The sequence below is a fragment of the Mya arenaria genome, chromosome 6 (assembly GCF_026914265.1).
Source record: "Mya arenaria isolate MELC-2E11 chromosome 6, ASM2691426v1".
Taxonomy (NCBI): domain Eukaryota; kingdom Metazoa; phylum Mollusca; class Bivalvia; order Myida; family Myidae; genus Mya; species Mya arenaria.
Window position 1 is genome coordinate 52,374,607 of NC_069127.1, and position 10,586 is coordinate 52,385,192.

Sequence of the window (10,586 nt, forward strand, 5' to 3'; positions counted from 1 at the left end):
TCAGGTTGCTCGAAACACAGAATACTTTGCACTACTTTTATCACACCATCACCATAGCATACAGTACTGAAATATTTTGCTAGTATTATACCATTTGTGAGTTCACATTTAATTACCTTTTTTGTTAATATATAGTTGTTGCAGCATAACAAAAAATCTGAAAAAAGATATCCAAAGAAGCGATTTATTCTTCTTATGGGCATAAATGCATAAATATTATAATTACGGGGCTATTAAGATTAATACCCTGCTACAGACGTATATTTAGGGCGGAATATCGAAAACACTGCACAAACAAGTGTATTAAACATCGAAAATTGCAATAATATTCTATGATATAGCCAATTACAAGGGCAGGTAATCCAAATATGAATGAGGTCAATGAGTGGGTCTATAATGATAATCATGTTAATTATTTTCAATGAAAAAATGACCGTTTGTCATATTATAACATGAAAATTTCATGTTATAATATGACAAACGGTCATTTTTTTAAAAACCCTCTCCCTCATATAGACGCTTTTTTGACGAGATTGCAGCAGAGGGCATTTGAAAACATAGTGACAAAAGAAGAAATTGATCAAAACGGACTTTATGTCAAAATCGTAAAGGACAGCGCGCGCAAAAACACATGGCAATAGAATGGAACTTTAATACGATATGCCAAAATAAATTATAGTAATGATGAACATTTCCTGTTTATATTTAATACTGTACCTTTAAATATGGTTGTGAGATCTTTTGAGATGCTATCCACCCATTCACACATCTCTTTAACTGAGAAGGATGAAACGTGTGAAAGTTTGTCCGCCATTTTTTTAGTGCGACAGTACAGTTGTCTAAACTCCGGGTACCGGGATACGAAATACGGTTGTCTATACAACTCCGGGTACCGAGATGTAAAATCCGTCTTATGTCTAAAACCCGGGACCCGGAATTATTCGGCGTGTCAAATTCCCGCCTGTCGGGAATTGTCTTCTGTCTAAAGTCCCGTGTATGCCCGCCGCCCCCCCCCCCCCTGGGGCAAAATATTGATAGGTGCATAGTAGGAGTCAATACATGCATCGTATAAACATGTGCTATCCGGATATCACTAAGACTTTAAATCGCACTATTCTTTGTACATCATTTCCCATTTCTTATTAATATTATTAATTAAATATTTACATTATCTATTTATTATCATTGGTATCATTTTTAGTGTAATTAATATTACTTTTTCAAATCCTATAAACACAACAAGCATGTAATCATTTCCTGAGAAGTTTAGATATACATGTATATATAAAGCATACCCCTATAACACGTACTCTAACAGTTGCATTAATTACACATGTATTTAAAAATAAATAATGTGTTATGGTTAAAAAGTATACCCTCATGATTATAACAGCTGCATAAATGTAGTCTCTTATTTTGATTATTATGTCTTGTTTCTTGCGTGTATTGTGGTGTTGCTGTTGTTGTTTTTAGTGTCATACAAACCTGATGACGCTTTAAATAGCATTCGGCATATGGCCCTACATTTTGAAATATAACAAGTGCGTTTCCAATCGTTAATTAAATGTAAAATGTACAATGTTTGTTGTTGTTGTTTTTGTTCTCAAGTCTCGTATTATGATAGTGTTATTTGAAAGGCAAATGCAAGTGCTACTTAAAATAATGTAAACGTCGCTTATTTTTGTTGACAAATATCACGTTTATGAACAGAAAAAGTGACACCATGATTGCCATGTTGGTAAACGGACATTTGCCCCCCGGACATTTGCCCCCCCGGATGTTTGCCCCCCTTTTGGACCATGGCGGACATTTGCCCCCCCCCCCGCCGTTTTCGAGGGGGCGGACATTTGCCCCCCTCAATGTTCGAGGGGGCGGACATTTGCCCCCCCTCCATTTTCGATGGGGCGGACATTTGCGATAACTTTATTAATCTTACAAACTATCAACACCAAACATGTGTTTGTATTAAAGTGCGATCCAACACTACAATTAAAGCAATCCCGATCGCGCTAATTACCTATGTGTGCATGATATCAAAGAAGTGTTAATTAATGAGAAACAATTAAAGCAATCTCGATCGCGCTATTTACCTCTGTTTGCATGATATCAAAGAAGAGTTAATTAATGAGAAACAATTAAAGCAATCTCGATCGCGATCGTACAGACTTGAAACTTCTTGAATGTATTACTCGGCGTGTGAACTTGTGAAGGTGCATCTGTGTCCTATGGACACATTTTCTAGTTTAAATTATTTTAAATATAATCCATTAACAAATATTCAATGTTAAATTATCGAAACATTTGTTATATTTACAGGGATGTTTCTACCATCTGACGCAATCAACATGGAGGTATCTTCAAGGGGAAGGACTGCAGGCCACCTACAGGGAGGACCCAGACATTCGTCAGTTCTGTGGAATGTTGGACGGACTGGCCTTCCTTCCAGAGGATCAGGTGAAGGAAGGAATGGCGTACCTGAAGAGCCAGACTACAGAAGTCCTGGAGCCAGTAGTCGACTACTTCGATCGGAACTACGTCAACGGCCCTTTCAGGTAAATTCAATTCAATGCAGCAGTTTATTGGCATAACATAATTATACAATTACACTTCTAGCCATCAAATTTAAATAATATATAAATTGTCACCTCGATCAATGAGTCAATAATTACAAAACGATTATTTCTTAATCCATAACAATATCCATGTACTGTTAATGTATACTAAATATGTTATTGTTTTATTGTTAAACGTATTTTTTGCTGTATATACTTGTATATATGAGTGCTATAAATGTGCTATATGACTTCTGATTTGAAATAAAAATATTATAAAAGGATTTACATTGTTGTCTTACCTAAGCCTACATCGTCACATGTGTGACCTGAACGGTGTAATCTGTATTTATATGTAATTAGTGACAAACATACAAACTGGTGTAAATCGGTTGGCAGTTTGCACGTAAATTGAACAAATAGTTAAAGAAAAAAATGTTCATTTTTTTTATATATTAATATATTTTTAATATCATGGTATAAACTTATAAAACCGGGGGGGGGCAAATGTCCGCCCCCCTCGAAAACGGCGGGGGGCAAATGTCCGCCCCCTCGAAAACGGCGGGGGGGCAAATGTCCGCGATGGTCCAAAAGGGGGGCAAACATCCGGGGGGGCAAATGTCCTAGAATCGGTATTACTACCGTATGAGACTATAATAGATCACAGCTAATCTTTTAGCATTCACCAAACATTTAATATTTTTGCGTTTTCAGCTATTAAACAGACGGTTACAATCTTGTTATCAGTAATTAATATTTTTCATAAATGCATTATTTAGTAAGTTGTTAAAGGTGTATCACTCAAAATTTTGTAGTTTATACATGTGTATGTATTGATTTTGAATAAGAGTGTCACTTTAATGGACGCCTAACATTAGCGATAATCGGTGATGGTAATGTCTACTCTTTCATCTTTCTTTTTTTACTGTATATAGAAACCAAATATATAATTATCGCTTGTCAAGTCAAAACATTAACTCCGTTGGAGCAATGAATGTATAAAAATAACACATTTTTTTAATTTATTGTTTTGCCATTCAATGTGATGGGCCAATATTGAGATATTTATAACATAGAAATTGTTAAAATATACATACATGTTATTTTTATAACAAAATATAGTATGGCATCTTCGATTATTTAATACTAGTCGATGTTGTCCGGCGTTTTAAAGGCATAGATTCTATAAGTGCCCCCCCCCCCCACCAAAAAAGCGTGTATTTGTACACAACCCCAGTGTATTGATTTTAATCTGATTGCCTAATTGTCATATCAGATCTCCTATCTGAGTATCCTGATGTGCTGTTTGGGATGGTTTATTATAGAAATGGACCCTAAATGGCCCTGAGCCAATAACCGAATACACAGGAAATTGGCCCCTACTGTGACACCAGTGCAATTATCAGGAGATGCACAGCAGGGGATTATCATGCCAAACGTTCATTAAACTAGGTTTTGCATATAACCACATTTAAGACAATATCTCAGCATCATGTACTGCATTTAAACTTTAGATATGTATTCCCAACTATCTAACCTACTCAATTAATAAAGTTAGATAACACCTTTTTTAATATAATGCAAATTATAGGCCTTTATTATTTGACTTAGAAATTCTGGTTAAGGGTTTGCATGTAAGCACACATCTCAGCAATATACAGTATATATTCTCTTTGCATATAGCTATTAAAATTGCATAATTGTATTATTGTTTTGTTCCTGAACATCAATTTTAATTCTTACTTTTCGGTGCATAACCGCCAATTAATTGTATATCCCACCAACTGATCGGAACTTTAAACAATGCTCCACTGTAATTGGGGAAAATATGGTTACTCTTGCAGTATTGTATACAACCTAAAATCCTTTAATGTATTGCATTCTATTTCCATCAGGCCTGTATTTCATTAAAGGCTGAATGTTTTTGAATTTTACACAAATTTTCACAGGCATCATTCTAATCTAATTTTACAGTGATCCATGCGTGTTTCGCCAAAACTTTTCAATCCTTAATTACACTGAAAAGGGGCGGAATAGTCGAGCGTGCTGTGACAGCTCTTGTTTTTTAGGCTAGCCGCTAATCGAATTTGATATTGCCTACGGCGACCAGCGTATTTGAATACACTAGTTATACCTGACCTACCAATAAAAACTTCAGAAGATTTACATTCACTCCTTAAACATTGCATTGTTTATTAAATTGGATCGGAATATCTTGTGTGTGTATATATATATATGCGGATTAAACATGATGTGAATTGACTTATATGTGGTGGAACTTGAGAGTAATATTTGCTATTTCGGTAAAATACAAATACTGTACCTGTGGAAACACCTGTTCGTTGATACACTTAATACTCTATGCCGAAGTGTGTACGAGTTTGGGTTCACGTTAATTCAAGCGTAACACAAATGGCTTAACAAGATATTTATATACGAAATACATCACAAACAAAAAATGGCGGCGTGGAAGTTGAAACAGCTTGTGAAACTCATGTTTGTTTTTACTGTGTTTAAATATTCACACGGAGAGAATACGACATGTAAAGGTCGATTTGAAAGGTGCATCTGTACGACGAAGAATGTTGAATGCCACGGTGAATCACAGTTACACGGACACAATATAATTAACCTGTACTTGGATATAGATGATCACTGTGAAACTCTAACAATTACTCATTCCAATCTAAGTGAGTTGCAGAAGAATTTCTTTGGATCCTGTCATGACGCCCCTGATTTGGTGCTTAAAGACATGACGTATGTTGAACTGTCAAACGACAACATAACGACAGTCCATGGGAAGACCTTTCACTGTATTCCGAATTTACAAACATTGATTATGAGCAACAACCAGTGGGAAATTGATAGAAGTGACAGCGAAATAGGTTACTTCACTTCAATGCCCCATTTGAAGCATCTGGATTTAAGTAACGCGTTCGAAGATGGTGAAGATGGCTCAATATTTTTTTACAAGCTGGCACATATCTTTTATGATACTGATATGACCGAGTTGGAGGATCTGAATCTTTCATACAATGAGTTCATTGTGCTGTCAAGGGAAAGTTCCAACTCAATGTGTGAGCTTACTTCCCTTAAACTGTTAAATCTGTCGCACAACTATTTCATGGAACCGTCTATGCCGAACAAAGTTGACTGTTTTCAACACTTGGAAAGACTTGACTTATCCTATAACAACATCAAGTTGTTAAGCCCTGAGTTTATGCAAGAAGTTGATCTTCTCCATCAGGCCTATGACAAACTTCAAGAAGTCAAGTTGGACAATAACCCATACCGCTGCGATTGTGAATTGATAGCTACCTGGGAATGGCTAAACACAACTAGAAGTCCAGTGAACAAAAATGAGATGCTTTGTGGCAGAGACAGTTACCATTCCTCGTATATAGGAAAACGCATTTTAGACCTGAAACCCGAAGATTTTCTATGCCAAATGATCGAAGTGCACAGTAACACAGGGATTCGAGTTGTGACGGGCATCATATTTACTGTGGTTGGTGTAACTCTGGTGGCCTTCATTATTGTAAATAGGGAGAAATTAAGACTATGCATTAAACGATTGAACAAACGCGTCCCAAGCATACGGTTCCGCTCCCACCAGGGGTATGCTACAGTGCAAGAAGTAGCAACCGTTTGAATTGGTTGTGATTTACCGCTTTATTTGCATATTAAGGTAATATTGTCAGTTACTCTCTGCTTCCTTTGGACGTATGATATACATATACAGTGATGTGAAATTATGTATATATTACGTAAAGGTAACGCTTCAACAAAAATAGAACATAGCTTTATCCATTTCTTTTGTATTTTTTTGTAATTGCAATTTTTATGTGGTTGCAAACAGTTATTCGTATCAATTAATCAAAATGTTTTTGCCACGGACCCATGTAAAGATATATTTAGAGCCGTGATTTCAGTAATTTTGTTTTTATTGTTTTGACTTGTCTTCATTTGCGCATTGCTTATTAACAACTGTTTTCGTTGGTTATTTCATTTCGTGTCATGTTTTGAACACATGTTCCTACATACCATCTGTCATTAACATTAATACATGTACATGTTAAATGACATTGATCGACGTAGCTTTAAGCCATGTATTGTTTATTAAAACGCTATCACGCACTCTCATCTATAAATTCCTTTGTTATGTTGGATATTGAAACATTGATATTGTTGAAGTAGATCTATGTTCTTTAAAAGTTTCTTAATCTGAGAATGTAATCTGAATTTATCACAGCGTATTACAAACACACAATGCTTAAATGAGAGTGTGATTATGTAACAAGCATGTTACCTTATAATCTGCTTACAGATCAGAGCCAACAATCTCGATTTATACAGACGGATTTATATTGGTGGTACAGTATGAACAGCGAATTTTACAACATTCTCTAAGCCGATAAAGATTCTTACGTAACTATTGTATTTGTGTTAACCTTTACAACGAATTGTATAAATACCGAAATGTCTTTATGACCTGAGGTTTTGTAAATTTATACACATTTACTGATGCAATTTATTAGGTTTAGAAACTTGCCGAATTTAATCTTTTTGTAACATTATTAGAACATTTTACATATAGTACGTGCCTTATTTTTTGAAAACCATTTTATTTATTATTGTAGTGACTATCGTTTTACCAAGGAAACAATTTTTGGCTGAACTTGACATGTACAGAAATATTATTCCTTAAATGTATTTTGTGCGTGTTAAAACTGTGTTTTATTGAAAGTTGTGATTATAAGTGTATCATTCCATTTTTTTCCTTTTGATGTATTGGTTTTATTTTATAAATTCCATTTGTTTGTTATATTTTTATTTGAACATGTCCTTTCATTTCGATTTGAATATCGTAACATATTAGTAGCAGGCATAGTTCGATCCATAATATAAATTGTGGTTTGATAGATTTTGCAAATTTAAACAAAGAAGTAGTGTAAATAGAACGTATGAGTCACATTTACACTTGTGTATGTAATTCATGAATAGTTCAAACCAATGTCGGTCTATTTGGCAATTATTTAGATCAGAAATGTTATCAGTGAAACACGATAGCGCACATCCTTAAACTGTACAGGTGCGCGACCATTGTGTACACACCGGTCTTACTGCTATATTTGAGACCGGTGTGTACACATTGGGTGCGCGACTTAACGTACAGGTGTTGCATTCGGAACTCCTCGGTATTTTTTTTCGAAAACAACCTCGGATGTTCATCAGTTGAAGTAGTTCGGAAATTTTTGAATTATATCATTAATTAAATGCAGTGTTTTAGAGTTGTATTTATTGATCTAAGTTTAACTTGATTGCCAGTGAAGTATATTATTGCAAACATAATTAAGATTCCCAAGAGTTATGACATAAAGTTTAACTGTTAAATACAATCACTACGCGATCTACTTGCAGCGGACTTAAACGTACCGTTTTTGAGTGTGTAAACCGTCCAAGTACATCCGAGGTTGTTTTCGATAAAAATGGCCAAGGAGCTCCGAATGGTAGGTTTTGGCCGTATGAGTGTGACGGTCGTTTGAAGCCAGTTTTAAACTACACTTATTAATGGTTGAAGGTTGGTGTACTTTAAAGTGACACTCTTATTTAAAATTAATACATACACATGTATAACAACAAACATAAATTTTGAGTGATAAACCTTCAACTACTTACCAAAAAATGCATTTATGAAAAAAAAAATTTACTGATAACAGAATTGTAACTAAATATTTAAAAGATGAAAACGTAAAAATATTAAAATGATTGGTGAATGCTAAAATATTTACTGTGATTTACTATAGCCTCATAAGGTCGATTATAGCGTGTTTTCTGCACCTTTCTTTCAAATTATACTTGGTATCCTTCATAAGAACCATCGTTTTCGACATTTATTCATGCCTTTTGGTATATTAAAACAACTTTATTTAATTTGGTAAATCTTATTTGGGAGTAAGAGTGCATCTTTAAAAAAAGAGGTTCGATGCGACTGTCGCATAATAACCAATTCATTACCCGATTCAAACCAATAACGGCTGATTTACTGAAATAGACATATTGGAAAACTTGAGAAATACTGCCTTACCATCGGACTAAATAAAATGTTAACCACTAATTATGGATAAGAAAATTCATGTTTATAATTGTATATATTTCATTTTGTATTAAAATTCCAATTGTTTTGCTTCCATTTAAAGCTGCTCCCTAACAGATTTGCCGTTTTTACAACTTTTTTTTCTTTTTTTTGTATCCGAATGAGCAAATTTTTGCGGAAATATCTGCAAACCAGTGATAAAATACTGATGACAAAATATTAGATCGCAGATTTTCATACGTCATTTCGAAAACTAATCTTTTATGGCTTAAAGCGTTACTAACGGTTTAAGAAAAAAGCATCAAACATCATTTTTTGAACTTAAAAAGGAACATTAATTTTGTGACTAATTTTTTAACAGCAGTCTTATATGAATGGTTTACATACATTTTCACATAAATTGGCTCGTTCCATGACAAAAAAATAAATAAAAAAAGTTGTCAAAACGTTCAATCTGTGAGAGTGCAGCTTTAATACATTACGTACATACATGTAATACTACTCTGTACATCTGCGTATTAAATTCGTATCTTAAAATCTATACATATAATCCCCATCAAACGAAAGAGTTTTTACATACAACAGTTGAATTTTTAAAAACAAACTTACTTCTTTTTATAAATTGTATGTCTATATAAGTATGTTTACATTGCATCAGGGGCTGAGGGCTTTCATTAAAGGCCTAGTTTAAGGAATGTTTGGCATGATGATCCCCTGCTGTACATCTCCTGCTAATTGCACTGATGTCACAGTAGGGGCCAATTTCCTGTTTATTTGTTTATTGGCTCAGGGCCATTTAGGGTCCATTTCTATAATAAAACCTCCAAAACTGCACAGCACGATATTTCTTCTTCTTTTTTTAGGGGGGTCACTTAAAAAAGGATTAAACTTGGCCTTTGAAAATATGAAACTGCCAGTATGAACTTCCTATCTACCAATCTTGGAAGTTTTTCACTGAAATGTGGAAGTTTAAGTCTCCCAAATACAGTATCTGTTTCCACTATTTCCAACTAGTATGTTAAAAGTCAAGTAATTTTTAACTTGCCAAATTCAAAGACTTATATTATGATAATTTGTTTTACTTAAAGACTGATTGAAATTATGACCATCTTACTCCCAGCCATAAAAGTAATATTGACACAAGGTTTTGATATTATAAACTTCCAAGCTTTCAAGTGGGAAAGTTTTCTTCAAAATTATGGACATTTTTGTATTTCCAAGGAATCAATTTTGGTAGTTTTAACCCATTCCTAGGGAGTAATATAATTCCAATCTTCCTTTAATGATAGCCCTGATTGTATTGTTCAGATATATAATTGATGGAATATAAAATGATTTTAAGTTTTCCTGTTCAAAATGATGCTAGCGTAGATATATATTTAAAATATTCTGCTTGTAAAATAAACTGTGATATCAAATGTTTCACCGTGTTGTTGTCACAGACCTAAAGCACAAATAATGGTACTGGGCGCATTGCAAGTCCAAATAGTTTTACTTTTACAGATTTGTTTAACGATTTTTTATACGGCAAATCCTTTACGTACAACTTGTTTTGTACCAAAAGTGGCTTGTTATTCCGATCGGAATTACGGGTTAAAGCATATTGCGTCTATAAAATATAATAAAAACAAGAAATATTGCCAGATTATGTTATTTTATATGAGTTCCGTACACAAAAAATAAATATCCAACGACTTATTGTGAGTTTGATGTGTTTTTCTTCATTCCGTACTGTCAAAACATACCGATATATACATGAAGGGCACCTGCAAGGCTGCGGTTCACAGTTTAACAATAATCGGAACATTCCGGCCATGGCCAATTTGTTACGATTGTATTCACGAGATCTATCTCGAAGCTTGCCGGAGATGGTCGAGTTTTTACGATTAGCATAATTGTTGTCTGTGTCAGTCAAGTTTCTTTTTAATGGAAAGGTA

At 34.3% G+C, this 10,586-nt stretch overlaps 2 protein-coding genes across 2 annotated transcripts in view; one reads left to right on the forward strand and one right to left on the reverse strand.

Moving 5' to 3' along the window:
- Positions 1-997, reverse strand: part of LOC128238602 (uncharacterized) — a 32,333-nt gene extending 31,336 nt beyond the window's left edge. The window contains exons 1-2 of the mRNA XM_052954697.1: positions 718-997; positions 117-157 (exon numbers count right to left, since the gene is read on the reverse strand). The gene's annotated coding sequence lies outside the window, so the exon portion shown is untranslated. The remainder of the gene's footprint in view (positions 1-116; positions 158-717) is intronic.
- Positions 998-4,693: 3,696 nt separating this feature from the next.
- On the forward strand, positions 4,694-10,288 carry LOC128238457 (trophoblast glycoprotein-like). The gene has a single exon (XM_052954394.1). It carries the CDS (start codon positions 5,011-5,013, stop codon positions 6,202-6,204), a length of 1,194 nt encoding a protein of 397 aa, XP_052810354.1. The 5' UTR covers positions 4,694-5,010; the 3' UTR covers positions 6,205-10,288.
- Positions 10,289-10,586: the final 298 nt, after the last annotated feature.